Source organism: Dreissena polymorpha, chromosome 3 (genome assembly GCF_020536995.1).
Source record: "Dreissena polymorpha isolate Duluth1 chromosome 3, UMN_Dpol_1.0, whole genome shotgun sequence".
Taxonomy (NCBI): Eukaryota; Metazoa; Mollusca; class Bivalvia; order Myida; family Dreissenidae; genus Dreissena; species Dreissena polymorpha.
Window position 1 is genome coordinate 88,533,329 of NC_068357.1, and position 17,057 is coordinate 88,550,385.

The following is a 17,057-nucleotide window of genomic DNA, read 5'->3' on the forward strand; positions in this document are numbered from 1 at the left end:
ACTAGGGAAATAAGTTAGTGACTGAAGACTTTGTGTGAGTTTATTATGTGGAAAACTGTTGATCATGATGGTGTTTGTGGAGTTTGTGATTAAAGATGTTGAACTCTTTCATGTTGTTTTAAATCCCATTTTATTTTCCCAATTTCTTGAAAATGCCGATAAAATTCCCAATTTCAAAGCCATGGGCTATCTTCCCAAAATGCTGAGAAAAAACCCTGCCATGTGGCAAATTTATTTTGAAATCTAATACTACATGTATATGCCAAAGATACTGACAAAGTCAGGAGTTTTCAAGCTGCATGTTGTATGGCCAAAATTAACCCCTTAAAGGGGCCTTTTCACAGATTTTGGCATTTTTTAACTTATTCATTAAATGCTTTATATCGATAAATGTAAACATTCGATCGTAAAAGCTCCAGTAAAAAATCAAGAAAAAAATTAAAAAAAGGAAAAGAACATAGCCCGGACCAGGTTTCGAACCAGTTACCCCTGGAGTCCTGCCACAGTCCTGAAGTAAAAACGCTTTAGCCTACTGAGCTATTCCGCCGAGTACACATGCTGAACGTATTTTATACGTTATATAAGCAATCTTCGTAGTTTCACAAAATTTAACGACAAAAACAAAACTCTCCAAATTATCCAATCGTTTCGCGTTGCAACGCTTTATAATTTTTAGGTTTTAAAATCGTCAAAAGATGCATATAATGGCTCTATTAGACCATGGTAAATGTTCAGTATTACTGTTTCCTCACAAATATCATAACTTAAACGAAAATTCGCGAATCTGAAACAACTTTTTTCAATTTTGTCAATTTACCAAAGCGTGAAAAGATCCCTTTAAGTGTGATCTAGACTGCAAGAAGACGTGAGTTACACACCACACATCGTCTTATGATGGTGGATGTTGGTTGCAAGTTATTAAAAAAATCCATCAATATAATAAGGCAAAAAGACGACCAGTGCAACTTCTATGTAAAGGGGAAAATCATGAGTTGCATACAATTCAAGACATAACACATTGCTTTCAAAACAGTATGTTTCATGCCAAATGTCTACAAAGAATGTGAGAACTTTTGTTTCAACCTTTGTTTTGATTCACAAAATCCCGTTAAACAGTAACAGAATGACCACACACTGTCTTTGCAAATCATCTCTCCATGTGAAAAACATTTTTGACACTTCCCATAAAAACTGCTGAGAACAAAATGCATTATGAAGCTCACGCTTTAATCCCTGTATACCCTGTTTCATTCTTGTTCTGCACCTGATTACAGTCTAGATATATCTGGCAAATATGTTTCTATAAATCCCAGCATGCATAAATGAAAACTGTCATGGTAAATTGCGATAATCTAAATACAAATAAGCAAATGAAACAGAGCATCTCCAATAAATGATCCAAACTTCCCTACAAGAAGTGTCAAAATCATTGCATTGCTAATATGTCTGTGAGAAAATATAATGTAAGCTTCAGTAACAATACATGGTGTTAACACTTAGGTCTGTGAATAGAGAAGATGCACCAATTCCACTCAAAATTGTGAGGAGTATTTCTTTCTTGTGAAATCCAGGTATGATGGGTAAACATTAACAGAAACATAAATAATAGCTTTTAAAACCTTACATAACACTGACAGGTTCTAAACAGTTTATATAAATGTTTTTTCAGAAGTCTGGTTAGAAACATGTGCTGCATATTTTTTCTTTATGTAAAGTAAATAATCACCAGCAGAAAACTTCCCCTTGATGAACTCCCATTAAGAAAAGTACTCTTAGTTTTTACGAGACCCTATCGTGAACAGTTTGCACTGACTGAGTTTCCCAGATGTTCCACCAGGTCTAAGAAAAATTCTTAAAATATTTCTTCATGCACAATCAATCAAATGCTTCATAATTTATTAAAAAATAATAATACTGGTGCAATAGCCTACAAATAAGTACGTCTTGAACAGAAACATAAAGCATGTGAAAAAAATTAACATGGTAACTCCAACACAAATTGTGCATTAATACCAGTTTATCATTATCAATTATTAAAAATGTGCTCTTACAAAAACCCTGTAATTGTGCAAAAAATATTCATCAAAATTTCATTTTCTCTGCATACTTTTAAAAATCTGTTTGTACTCATTCTGAGCCTGTAGTCGTTGACTGATAATTAACCCTTTGCATGCTGGGAAATTTGTCGTCTGCTAAAATGTTGTCTGCTGAATTTCTAAAATTAGCATTTTCTTCGATTTTTCCAAAGAATACTATCAGAATAGCAAACAGTTTGGATTCTGATGAGATGCCATGTTTTGTGGCTTCTCATCTGGATCCAAACTGTTTTCAAAGGCCTTCAATATTCGGTTCCAGCACTGAAAGAGTTAAAGCTTGATATTATAAAAGTACAAGCATTCAAATCAAGAAACATTTTTCAAAGATAGATTAACCTATCAAATGCAACCATCATGTTAAAATTAAACAGCTTTGCATAAATGAGGAATTTCAATGTATATTTATTAATTTGACATCTAAATATTTGAGTATTTCAACAGATTTTGCAAAACAGTTTTCGACAGTGCCCTGGACAATTTATGACATCAATTTACACAAAAAAATTAGACAAGATGCAGAAGGTGTTAAAACAATGAACTAAATTTCATTTCTTATCCCCAGTTGATAAGCTTTAGAAGGAAAACCTGATTCAAAGAACTTCTGTGCGTTTTATTTAGAAAAATGAAAAACCTTGAGAAGTATTAGAATGTTTGGTCAAACAATTAACTAGTTAACTCAAGTACAGCTCACGCAAAACCAACAAAATCCGCGTCTATGCCGCGGACACATTCTTTTGTTTTCGAAGTTACTCCGCATCCACAACGTGTATTCCCTCAGCATCATGCCGAGGCACTCCGCGATAATTTGCGGAGTTAAGCCGCGTCTGTTCCTGCCTCGGCATCGATCCGTGGCATCACGCCGCGTCTTTACACGCGGAGGTTCGCCAAGAAAAAATATACAAATATTGATTTTATACTATAACAAATGTTAAATAATTTTTTAATAAACAATTATTAGAAACAGATACAAATCATACGTTGATATGTTTACTTCTGCGTGATACAGCTTCTCTGCATACGGAACTTCATACAAAATTTTGTTGGTCATTATAACCATATCAATGAACCTTTCACAGTTTAATCCCATACATGATCTCAGAAACCAGACTTGCTTTACACATCGAAAAACAAAATATTGATTTTCCAGCGATTTTCCTTGTCCAATTGGGAAAAGTACCCGTACCGGTCCAATTGGGAAAAATTGAGTCGTGAAAACCTCAAAATTGGGAAAAATCGAGTCGTGAAATCCTTAAATCAGGAAAATCGCGTCATGAAGTTTGGGTCTTATTGAATACATCATACAGTTCAAACTTAATTGAACATATCCATTTAAATAATCATTTGCAGGCATGCCTTAATGACCATTACTTAAAGTAATAAAGTTGATATAAATAAAAAAATATTATATAGAAGACACAAAATCAATTACTAGTTGTTTTAATCTCTTATAAAGCAATGTCTCTCTCTTTCATTTTTTTGAAAATTTCAACAATCTTTGATGTTTGATCATCACTCAGTTGCTGGCATCCCTCTCTGCACAGCATCATTAGAGCTGTCAATGTGTCCTGTGATAGACGGTTCCGATCAGTCGTGCAAAGATTGTTCATTAGACTGAACAACCTTTCCACAGAGGCAGTGCTGGAGGGCATTTCAAACAACGATAAGGTTTCAAACCGACGTCAAACAGTACGCTGGCTGCCTGACAAAAGAACCGCAAACAGTAACGACTCTATTGATTGAACGCGCTGAATAATAAAACCCGATATTAATCGAGCGCGTGGTTACACACAACTATACGATTTTCTTTGTTCGCTCGCCGAAAGTTGGGTTTTGTTACGAAACTTTTGATGGTTTTGAGAAAAAATTCGGACGCCGATTGGGATTTTTTCAGATGCCGATTGGGAATTTGGGAATTTTCGCTCGATTGGGAAAGTACCGTTTACCGGTACTTAATAAAGAAGGAGGAAAATCGCTGTTTTCATTAGATTTGCGAAAATACATATGAGAACCAAACAACTATACACATAGAAAACAAATATAAATAATGTTGACAATTTTAATAAAAACATATGCTCGTTTATATTTAAAAATCTTTCACGTCGTCCCGATTTTCAGAAATGGACATGTACATGTTGCATCTAAATTTAAATTTACACATTCATCAGGTGATATACGCGTGTTAGCCGAGAATACCGCCGTCTCGATTAGTCTGCCATTAAATAAAACAGTCGCATGTACAATTTGTTTGATGGAAAATGTAAAACGTTTGTCTTAACAAACAGTTCAGCAATATTGACAGAATTTGCTTTTAAAAATGGCAGTCATAATAAACAGAATTATTGGGCAATATATAGAAACATTAAACACAACATAAATGTGACTACCAAAATAATATTGTGACGCAAAACAGTCATTATTGTGACAATTTAATACACGTGTAAATCTGCAGTTCTCTTAGAATTTGCGCGAAAATAAAGATGACTTTTGTAATATCACGTTATCCGCCTGGAAAGCTTGAGCATTTTCATTGTAATTTTAAGGATGTGCGCGGCAGTTTAGTTTCATGCAAATATTGTTTTTACTGAAACACCGGTGGTTCGAGCCCTGTTGAGGGTTACTTGTTTTCCTTTTTTTTTAAATTGTATTCTTGTTTTTTTACTGGAGATTTTTAGTTCAAATGTTTAAATTTACCAATATAAAGCATTTTAAGTATTCACTAGATGCCTAAATCTGTTGGACGGCGGCGCTCTTTAATATATTGTATACATCTTGTTTTCAGTTGTTTACTGTATTATTATTCTTTTACTCATATTGCTACACATTATTTGTGTTTTCATTTACATTTAAATCTACTTTTTCATTGGCATACAGCAATACATGTACTAGTATGTGTTTTGACCTGCATCATGTACATGATTGTCACTGTGTTTTTAAAGTGTATTTTAATACATGCAGTTAAACTGCATTTGTGAATAAACGACCCTGGTGACCTATTGTTTTCTTTTTAAATTTGTATTAAGTCATAGCTCATTAAGCATTTAGGTAAATTTGGAAAAAATCTAGGTGGAGGAAGTCATGTTCAAATAAAAATGACTTTGATGCATTTTATTTATTTTCAAATGTGAAATTCTGTTGTTTTTGTTAATGTTTAAAAATTGATAAAAAACATGAATCAATGGATTCATGTTTAAAAAAAAAATTGCAGTCAAATTAAATCAGTATAACATATTTTGTGAGAAATAGAGGTTTGTTTTAACACTTTTCTCATTAATTTACTCTAGTCTTTATGTTATTACCTTATTGGTGAATTGTTATTGTTCTGAAATATGCTTGTTGTTCATGTGCGAATAAAAAATTAACAACACAGGTGACCCATGATTTTTATTTTATTTTTCTATCCACAACAGACGGTTCTACCTATTAAAATAATAAAAATTATCAAATTCTAAGTGGAGCAAAATTTGCATTAAAACTGCCGCGTATGTTCTTAATAATGGAATTTTATGAACGTCTCATGCACTGTTCCAAACGTTCCAATACATTTAAAAATTATGTAGAGAAGTGTGCGTGGTCCCCGATTTAGAGCGTGGAGTTTTATACGATATTCAAAACCGGTAATCAATATATATAATTTGTATTGATGAATGCAAACAATGTTTTATACATAACGTAACTTTCCTATCACAACTTTGATATCTTGCATTGCCATTACTAATTTAGTAAATATAAAAGGATGAATAAAATACTAATGTTTTTTTTTTTCAATTTCAACACACATTCCCATAACATTCTTTGATCGAATTTTAATTTTGCGACGTAAAGAAAGAAATACGTTTGCCATCCAAGCAAATAACAACAAAGTCGTGCGTTTATAATACTTTTTTTCAACAATCAACACATATAAAATAAATACACTCATAGCAATCCTTTCTTTTCATTCGGCAGTATGGAAGAAAATAATGTGGGTTTGAGGTCAAGTACTGCTTTCTGAAATAAAATAAATAAATGTCAAAACATTTAACAAGAAAAATACGAATGATAAATAAAACATTTCTTTAAATGAGGTATTGAAGGACTTAATTGAAGGAGATATTTTTTTGGATTTGTCGGCATTTTGTTTCATTTCAGACTCCATGCAGTTTTCAGATCATTATCTCTGTTCTTTATTAATCGAAATCGTTAGGGTCTGAACATGTGTGCTACTGACAATAGCCATCACAATTGCGTTTTATGGCCCAAACAAGCACAAAGTGTGTAGAATCCGTCTTTTTTATCCCTAAATGTTAGATAAGCATGTGCGCTATTCAATTGATCGAGTCGTATAAACGCGTATTTGACAGTGAATTGATAGGGTAGTAAAAACGCGTACCTGTCAAGGAAAGGGTTATAGTTAATAAGATTGTCCGCCGAAAAGACTTCGCATCATCAAATATTCGCCGCGTGTCACGGAGGCGAGATGCGGAGTGCCTCGGCGGACAGACGCAGCTACTCGGCGACCAGATGGTCGATTCCGAGTCGACTCCGCGAACACAAGATGGCGTCAAACTCCGCGAATCGCGGAATATGTTTGTTATGCGTGAGCTGTACTGTAGGATCTGATAAACAGGGCCCACCTCCTATAGTGATTTCTCAACCTGACATCCCATCTTATCACTTTACCCCTTAGATACATATTTTCACATTTGAAGTCCTGTAATAAATTTAATTTAATTTAAGACCTTTCTTACTGGATTCAAGTTTTAAAGGCTTCATTTCCAATCCTTAGATACTGATGAGCAGCAAACAGCATAAAACCTGAACAGACTGCAAGTTACTCGCAGGCTGTTCTGGTTTTATGCTGTTTGCATAGTCATTTTCACTTTGCTTCTGAGAGGGAAAGAGATAAACAGTTACCAATGCAAATTCAAAATAATTTCTACAAAATAAGAATTCCACAAATTAAAGTGTTTTTGAATACCCATGAAAATTCATGCCAATGACTTATAATCATATTGCAGTATTAGGATTTCTAAATGGAATTTATACTGCAAAACTAACAAGATGGTCACAAATCAATATGTGTAATAACCAATTCAATTAACTTGTGAGTGCCTGTTTAACAGCCATATTTGCTCAGCACTTATATCTTTTCACTAGATAAAAATAATTGACACAAAACTTTCAGAACTATTGTACTTGACCATAAAAGCAAACAAGGAAAAGAGTTTATAGTACCTAATTAAATTTGCTCCTGCGTATTAAATTCTAGTGTAAATTGCTTTATAATGACTATGCATATACTGATTTCTGGAAAGTTTAAAGCAAAATGTGGACTGTAGGTTCCTTGTTAGTACATGTATAGCTCAGAACTTAAGGCATGCTGGATGACACTTATCAAAATCCATGTTGATCCAATTCTAATGAACATTTGCAGGATCCTAAAATAACTTGTATACTATTTTATTCAACTCATACAACACCATTTTAGTCCATCAGTGCTATATATACTATTTTATTTAACTGGTACCATACCATTTTAGTCCATCAGTGCTATGTATAGTATTTTATTTAACTCATGCCACACCATTTTAGTCCATCAGTGCTATATATACTATTTTATTTAACTCGTACCACACGATTTTAGTCCATCAGTGCTATATATACTATTTTATTTAACTCATACCATACCATTTTAGTCCATCAGTGCTATGTATAGTATTTTATTTAACTCATGCCACACCATGAAATCCATTAGTGTCGTGTATAGTGTTTTTTTTAACTCAGGCCACACTAATATGCCCATAGTGCTATGTAAAGTATAACCTATTTAGATCAGACCACACTACTATGTAAATAAGTGCTACATGTATGAAACGTTTTTTTTATTTTAATAGGGTAATAACTTGATGCACACTTCCTGTTTTTCCATATGCGCTACTATAACTTACTTTGAATATTAAGTTACATTTTAAGGTGTGCACAAGTAATTTTGGTCAGTTCAAGTGAAATTTTAGGGTACTTAAAGTCCAACACGACAAGTGGATTAGACATGTCAAGCCTTGCAAATGCTATTAGTTGTTTAATAGTAAGGCTTCAGATTAAGTGACATAATTAACATTTATGTCTTCTAATTTAATTATATGTTTAGACGTTAGCTTGTTTTTAATATTGAAGAAAATGCTCAACATTTTACATAAATTGGATCAATATAAAATTGAAAGCATAAAATTGAGTTATATTCACAATGAATTATCTCGTGAATGTTTAAAATTTAAACAAAATTCCTTATACCAAAATTTTAAACAAACCAAACATTTCTTGAACATGTAGGACACATACATGTATTATAGATGTGGCCTTACAGACAGAAAGAAGGCTACATGTATTTCTCATAACCTAACAACAAATATCAGTTAGTACAACCTTGGGAGACACTAGCAATTCAAACACAATTTTACTGACTCCCCAATCAATCAGACAACTATAAAAGCTGTCCATAAAAGCTGTTTGATATATTTCTTGGAAGATTCTAGACAATATGTTTCCTGTCTGAGCAACAATAGAACATAAAAGATGCTGAATGTGTGGATTTCTAAGAAGTTTGTTGAATTATCTCTTGCTTCAAAAAATTAAGTTTGCACTTTTTCACATTCAACAAAGTATGAACATATCCCTTTAATGGCAATACTAGGAATTTTTAAGCGAAATTCCTTGAATTATCTGGCATTCTTAACTTACATTTTTAATGGGCGGGCATTTTGACAATTATTTTCAAGAAGTTTACGAAGGCAGATAAACTATTTACCAATTCACTGACACAGACAGCTACCAAGCAATAGAATAGCCAGTAAAATGTAAACTAAAAGACATTTTGGGAGGCCAATTAAATGACAATAAAAATTCTCTATAAGTTTAAGGAACAATCCAAATCTTTTATCAATAGTCATTTTTATTGTATAGTTTCGAAATCTATGCATTAATTTGCAATAAAGGCCATAGTCAGTATCAGCGGTTCTCCATAGAAATCAGAGTTCTAGAACAATTTAAAACAGCATATCCCAACGTCAATAAGTAGATTAAAATGTTAAAACAATTACATTTAAAATTATCAAGAATTGGCAAAATCATGAACATCAATTTTTTATGAACACCTTTATCACATGACCTATTTTCATTTTGCAGGCTTCATTACTAATTAACAAATTCCCAATCCGCTTACGTCCATTAGTCATTTTGAATTCATGATCATAACTTTATTGAAGACGGAATCTTGCAAAATGTTGACACAAATCAGATCAATCCAATTAAAAATTGAGTAACTTGCCAGCATTTCTCCAGCATGGACCCAAGAGCACAAGTACTTACTAACTTAGTCCTTCGCCCTGGTCGGAGCATAGGGACAAGAGCACAAGTATACAACCAATATCTTAACCCTTTGCATGCTGGGAATTTCGTCTGCTAAAATGTCGTCAGCCGATTATTTTTTCTAAAATTAGCATTTTCTTTGATTTTTTCAAAGAATACTATCAGAATAGCAAACTGTTTTTCTGTGATTTTTTTCAAAGAATACTATCAGAATTGCAAACTGTTTGGATCCCTATGAGACACCACGTTCTGTGGCGTCTCGTCTGGATCCAAACTGTTTGCAAAGGTCTGCAAAATTTGGTTCCAGCACTGAAAGAGATACTGTAATTATCACGAAAGTTGCACAGTTCAAAACATGCAGAGCTTCATTTCATTTTCGATTACAACATTGGCATCAAACAAATACATTATAACTAAAAATGTTTGCTTATGCAGAACAATAACTTGAAATTAAAACAACATGGAGCATGGATATGGCATGCGATGGACAAGGACAGAATGTTGTACATCCTTACATCACAATAATCTAATCATTTTCATACATGTAATTCTCAGTATAATTACCAGCATCTTGATTTAATTGAAATCTGATGTATTGCATATCTTAGTCTACATCTTTGTAAATTATATGCGACGTTACAATAAATGGACCATAACAGTTCTACAAAGATGCAAATGTATGTAAGTAAGAGTAATAAGCGATAGTTGAGTAGTGTACAAACTTCACTTCACACAGCTGGGTATTGTTTCTTGCTCATTTAGTTCCGTTTGTTCCATGTAACCTGTCTGGTACGGAGACCCAGTAGTTTGCCCTGGTGAGAAGCTCTTATAGTTCAAACACTGCCTTAACTGCCAACAGACTCTCTAGACATTCTCAGTGGTTTGTGATTAAGAAAAAAACTCTGGCATAACTTTTGGCCTTGTCAATGGAACAGTACCCATGCATGGGTCCAATTAGCCTATATATTAGATATCTACCTCTGTGAAATCCATACATCAATTATAACAGAAGCGCCCTGGTCAGTTATTGCAAATGCCAATTTGGTGTCAATACAGGTTGTTACAAATGGCCAATACTTCCATCAGATGTTATTGTTAGGGGATATGTCTGTTTAATGGACACCAATTATGTTAGCGGACCATCATGCCAGTTGAACATGAAACAGATCCATACAAATTCAACATGTCTGTACATGCACATCCTTAACTCTGGTACTTTAGCTGGGAGTTTTCAGATCTATCACATAGGTGCTGTTTAAGATGTAATCCCCTACAAATTACCATTTTAAACCAAGCAGGTCTCAAGACCCTTCAAAACTGATCATACCTAAAGATATGCTTTTGCTATTTCTCTGCATAGGCAGACGCGGCGTACGCCCCCCCCCCCCCCCCAAAAAAAAATCGCCAGAGTAAAGTACCCACCAGCAAATCTTTTAATATCTCGCCCGCCCTAACCAGAAATCCTGAATCCGCCCCTGCTCTGTGCTGTTATTATTTTTTGTTTTTTCTCGAAAATAACACAAAGGGGCCCGATCCACAAGAGTGGAAAGTCCTGGGACTAGAATATTGAAACAATTTATATATTTATTCTCCTACATGGGACACATACCAACCTTAGATGATACTTCTTCTGTAACAAATGATAAAACTGCTTTATTTATGTTTTACAAATTATTTCATCACAGCAGATGGCAGTGACTTTGATATTCTTACAAATACATGAAACCACAGGTTGAAACTATCTGAGGACAATGTGTTATGTGAGATCAGACTTGATTTAATAAATGTGATTGCACATCAAACAAGCTTATGTTTATCCTGCCACAATCTTCTGTCTCTGGGAATAGAGAACCTACCAGGTATAATTATGAATGCATCACTCACTAAACACACTCAGGACCACAATCATAGGGTAACAGCATTTTTCCCCAACTGAACAAACATAGCTGACAGGCAAAGAAGCTTACTGCATGCATTAACTGATAAGCCATGCCACAAATAGTGTGTTGTACATGTGCTGGACTAATCACTCACACATGGGACTTATTGTGCCAGCATGACTATATGTATTAGCATTCCATCATCAGGGCTTATCTATCCAGGTTACAGGTATCACAAACACTATCACAGCATCTTATATCATGAAACAATAATATACGTATCTGTTGGTGATAATATTATAGGCTTTCATGGGTTGGCTCCGAGTATTTGATTAAGTATATTGATACAGAGCGTACTTCTAAATGCATCACCTTTTTAATTAATTAAACATATGACAGTTGATAATTATCTTCTTATTTATATGAAGGCTATAAACTGAAGCTCTATAATAAATGAATAGTAATATTGATATCATGAGAGGCAAAACATCTCCTCATATTCAGCACATCAAGGCTTTTTGTCACATTTATGTATAATTTAGGTGAGCAATCACATTTAAAATTAACATGTCAAAACCCTAACAAATAAATCAAACACTTTTACCCACAATTGTCTTTTTAAATAAACACCTTTTTAATGAATTTTATCTTTTTTTCAAAGTTTAGTAGGATAATTTCTCTCTACAAATCAGGGCTATAAGTTAAAGGGTTATAGGAGTTCTGCAAAAAACAAAAAATCCTGTACATATTAGTCATAGCGATAAATGCATGAAACGTACACCATTTACACATAATAATTATTAGCATTAATAACATTTATCAAACGTCAAAAAAGTGACTGAAATCCAAAAGCAACATGTGGTGAGTCAATGAAATCATAGAAGGCCAATAAACTGGAGCATCAGCTGCCACAGCAAAGGAATGATGCCCTTTCAAGGAAATAAATACAACACATGTTTCCCTTGTCACAATTATACGCCCCATACAAATGTGTATCAGGAATGCATTAAATATGATAAAATGCTAAATCCATCCATCAGACCTCTATAAAAAATAAAACCAACTACAGCTTTACATCAACCTGTTACAGGAGTTGAACTTGTTTCTTGCTTGAAATGGATACTGCTAGACAACTTTGGTAAATTAACTCTTAAAGTGCTGGAACCGAATTTTGAAGGCCTTTGCAAACAGTTTGGATCCAGATGAGACGCCACAAAACATGGCGTCTCATCAGGATCCAAACTGTTTGGTATTCTAATAGAATTCCTTGGAAAAATTGAAGAAAATGTTAATTTTAGAAATTCAGCAGACGACATTTTACAGACGACAAATTTCCCAGCATGCAAAGGGTTAAATTAAACCGATAAGTTGTACTTCAGCTGAGACATGGCCCAAGTTGGAAACAATCTGCAATTTAACCCTTTACCACTTAGATATGTATTTTGACATGTTTGTAGTCTCTATGAAAGTTACATTTAATTCAAGACCTTTTTTACTAGATTCAAGTTTTTAAGGCTTCTGATTTCCAACCCTAAGATACTGATGAGCAGCAAACAGCATAAAAACCTGAACAGACTGTGATTTACTCGCAGGCTGTTCTGGTTTTGTGCTGTTTGCACATATAAAAATTCTTAAAAATTTTATAAAAATTGGTCATCCAATTTAATACGAAAATATGTATGACTTGAATTCATATGTATGATTTGAACATCCCTGTGTGAAGATTTTAACACTCAATAACAAGTAACCAATCATGTAAACTTCCTTGTTACATGATTAGTTAATTATACAAATGTCATCAGTTGGATTAAATGTGCATATAAATTAACTACAAACAATTAGGTGGACGTTACAACGTCAATTAATTTTAGAAGACAGTTATAATTGTAATTCTCAATTGAGGAAGTTAAAAACACTTTTCAATGTTAAGCATAATTATCAACTTTTAACAGATGCAAATTTATTTGCACGTTTATATCTCAAAGGAAAAGTCTTTTCTAGACTTGTCACATATGCTAAGCTATGATTTTCCTCACAGAAGTATGATAATAAAAATCGATAGAACCATTATCATTAAATGAAGAATCTCTTATCCAAAATTATTTTTTGGCAGTCAGGCTTTTTGAACGTGGAATGTTTACTGAAAAAAGATTAATGGCGATAAATAAAGAATACATATTTCATAACAATTAAGTCTGGGTATGTTTAGCAATCTTCCCCTTTAAAGCATTTCCTTATTTAATGCAAAGACTCACTGGCAATTTTCAATTTTCAGAGTCAGTTTTATTTATACATATTATTCTTTGCAGAAAAAATAACAATGGCATTATGCAGTACTAAATCATGGTCGTATAAACTAGCCTGTCTTACTCTTAATACAGCCGCTTATAATCAATTCTGTGTGAGAATTCTGTAATAATACACAGATGGGTGAACAAATACGCTTAATTTTCACAACTTGAGCATTCATAAGGTAATTCGCTTAATTCCTCTACCACAATACCAACAAATGTCATGTCAATATAATAATTAGTTCAATGGATTTTTTTTCACTAACACGGGAAGATCAATGGCTACGGTAAATCATTTCCTAACCAATTGCAATCACTGCAATTTAATTCCAGTTTAAGCCTTTAACAGAATATCTTAGGATAATAGCAACATTTGCTCAGATATGAATTAAACCATGGTTTCTTTAGTTAAAACTAGGGAACGTATTCTCAAATAATTTTTTTAGAGTTTACAGATATTTTTTATTGAAATTGGAAGAACATATACATGTAATAAATTATTAAAAGTCAATTGTGATATACAATATACATAATTTACATTAACATGCTCTAATACCTCTATCATTATCATTATTATATTTTCATATTCTACCAAACACACATTATGACTTCATTAAAACGATGCTTTAACAGTTTCAAGGAACATTTTGGACGTTTACTTACTCAGTTTCATCGTTGTTGAACAGAAGCTCATGTTCAACAGCTTCGAAGTCCTTGCCTCCCTTTGCTGAGCCATCGATGGTCACGTAGGGTAGCTTTACTGACCCTCTGGCACCTGAAGAACGCATCACTTTGATTTTAACCTCACCGATAGCTTCTGAGACTTTGAGCTCTTTTTCCTCAAAGTGAAATATGCCTGGATGATCGTCATCTAAGATCATGACAGTTGCTAAAAATGGTGTGCTGAGTTTTGCAATGTGCGAGATGTCGCTCTCAAATTTGCCGTCAGAGTCAGCAACCCTCAAATTGCTCAGACGAACGTACAGGTGTTCATCTTCCTCAAAAAGGTCATCATCAATCACAGTCAACGCAAACTGCTTGTGCTTCTCGCCAGGGTAGAAAACCAGGGTACCTTCCGTGAATTCATAATCATCACCTGCGTTTGCTGTGCCATCCTCTGTTTTGTAGTCCACATACAATGTCTTGTCTAAATCCCCACCAGCTCTAGATACAGTCAGATTAAACGCACCAACATTTTCCATAACAGTGTAATGTCCTGGATCAAAGGAAACTCTTGTGATGCCTTCATCCTCTAAATTTGTACGTACGTCTTCAATACTTGCTTTCTTTTCAATTTTTGACTTCTTGATAACATTTCCGCTGCCAGTTAGTTTTCTTGTTGCCTGAATTCGATAGAAGGCCCTGCTCTTCGGTCCACGATTGATGGCTTCAAATTCAGCCATTTCTTCCAGAGTTTTCATGTCTGTATTAGGATGCTTTTTCCTCAAGTCTCTAAGGATGTCCATAAACTCCTTTCGATGTGTCTCAAATTCTTGCACATCTTTATCATGACTGTCAGTGCCTTTGAAGACAAGCTCCTCTCCAACATGATTAGCTTCCCCCATTTCATGGTCGCCTTCACTAGAAATGATGACCCCCTTCTGATTGCTTTTTCTGTACTTCTTTGACAGGAACTTGTACACAAAGATCTTCTTGTCCGCAATGTATGCTGATAGGACAGTGATTGGAAAGAATACAAATGTCAAAACTGCTTCCCAGATCTCAACTACTCCGTAACTTGAAATGGACAGAATAAAGTAGAGCCATAGATAAGCAAATATGCTCCACGTAGCAGTGATGATGAAAACTCGCAAGTGTTTGATTTTTCGTAATTCCTCACCAGGGATGCATGTGACACAAATGGCCAAAATAATGAATAAGTTATAGGCTGCGCTACCAACAATAGTGGCGGGACCTAGCTCTCCAGCCTTGAAACCATTCATAAAACAGACTTCAATAATTGAGAGTAGAATTTCAGGTGCTGATGAGCCAAGCGCCATGAGTGTAAGGTTTGAAACGGTCTCATTCCAAATCCTTACAGTGACCGTTTGCAATCGGCCATCAGGGTGTTTCACAACAACATCTTTTTCCTGTGAGGTTATTACTTCAATAGCAGCCATGAATCGGTCTGACACAATGGATACGCCTAAAAACATGTAAATCAGCGCTGCAAAATACACAATCGATCTGGCGGCTTTGTCCCCCAACCCTATATTCCCAATTGGGGTCCACAGTGGCAATATCATTCCTGGGCGACATTCTTCCCCAGCTTGTGTGCAATTTTTGGCCTCCGCTGAACCAAACTGTTCTAATATAACAATCGCACAAATGCAAAGAACTGGAACTGTTAATATTTTTGAACCCATGATTTTTTACCTTGCTGTTAAATTTCAGCTAATTAACTCTTCATGAAGACACAACGAATATTTTTATTAGCACACCTGTACAATCCGTACACTTGTTCAGTTACCAGAATCAGTTAATGCAATTGATAATCATTATTGCAGTTGTAGTGGTAAAAATCACTTCCAGTGAAAATCCAACAACCGGTTATATGCTGCAAACTTTTATAAGTAGCACTAATATTTACACTCTGTTGTTATACACAAGCCCTTTAAATTGTACTTTCAGAATAACATCTACACACAACCCGAGTTACTTACTGAAACTGTATAGAGCTATTAAAAGCGCGTGCTTTCAAATAGTGCTGTCTGCTAAATCGACGCTGATGATTAACTCCCGTAGAACAAAAAGTCCTTGAGCGTAAAATCAACATTTATCCATTTTGATTTAATTCACTAAATCACTAAAACCATTGTGACAGAACAAATTAATCTCCTCGCAGAAATCACATAGTCTCTCTCCAACCTCAGCAGCCGCAACTGTCACTCTGCGCTAAATAAGGAATTGTGGGAATCTCGAGCCTGACAGCGCCCTCATCGAATTTCCAAGCGACGCCACTCTTCACATAACTCGGTTGGATTATTCGTGCAGAGTCGCGTCCAGTTTTCGTATATTAAAGAGATCTTTTCACGCTTTGGTAAATTGACAAAATTGAAAAAAGTTTTTTCAGATTCGCAAATTTTCGTTTTAGTTATGATATTTGTGAGGAAACAGTAATACTGGACATTTACCATGGTCTAATATAGCCATTATATGCATCTTTTGACGATTTTAAAACCTAAAAATTATAAAGCGTTGCAACGCGAAACGATTGAATAATTTGGAGAGTTCTGTTTTTGTCGTCAAATTTTGTGAAACTACGAAGATTGCTTATATAACGTATAAAATACGTCAAGTATGTGTACTTGGCGGAATAGCTCAGTAGGTTAAAGCGTTTTTACTTCAGGACTCTGGCAGGACTCCAGGGGTCACTGGTTCGAAACCTGGTCCGGGCACTGTTCTTTTCCTTTTTTTAATTTTATTCTTGATTTTTTACTGGAGCT

General features: G+C 34.4%; 1 protein-coding gene across 7 annotated transcripts in view; it reads right to left on the reverse strand.

Moving 5' to 3' along the window:
• LOC127875154 (sodium/calcium exchanger 3-like) overlaps positions 1-16,527 on the reverse strand; it is a 216,085-nt gene extending 199,558 nt beyond the window's left edge. For all 7 annotated transcript variants that reach the window (XR_008047310.1, XR_008047309.1, XM_052420007.1 and 4 more), the window contains exon 1: positions 14,275-16,527. Coding sequence is in view for 5 of the 7 variants with exons in the window: in XM_052420007.1 (XP_052275967.1) it covers positions 14,275-15,977 (1,703 nt within the window). In the remaining 2 variants the exon portion in view is untranslated. The remainder of the gene's footprint in view (positions 1-14,274) is intronic.
• Between the last annotated feature and the right edge of the window lie 530 nt (positions 16,528-17,057).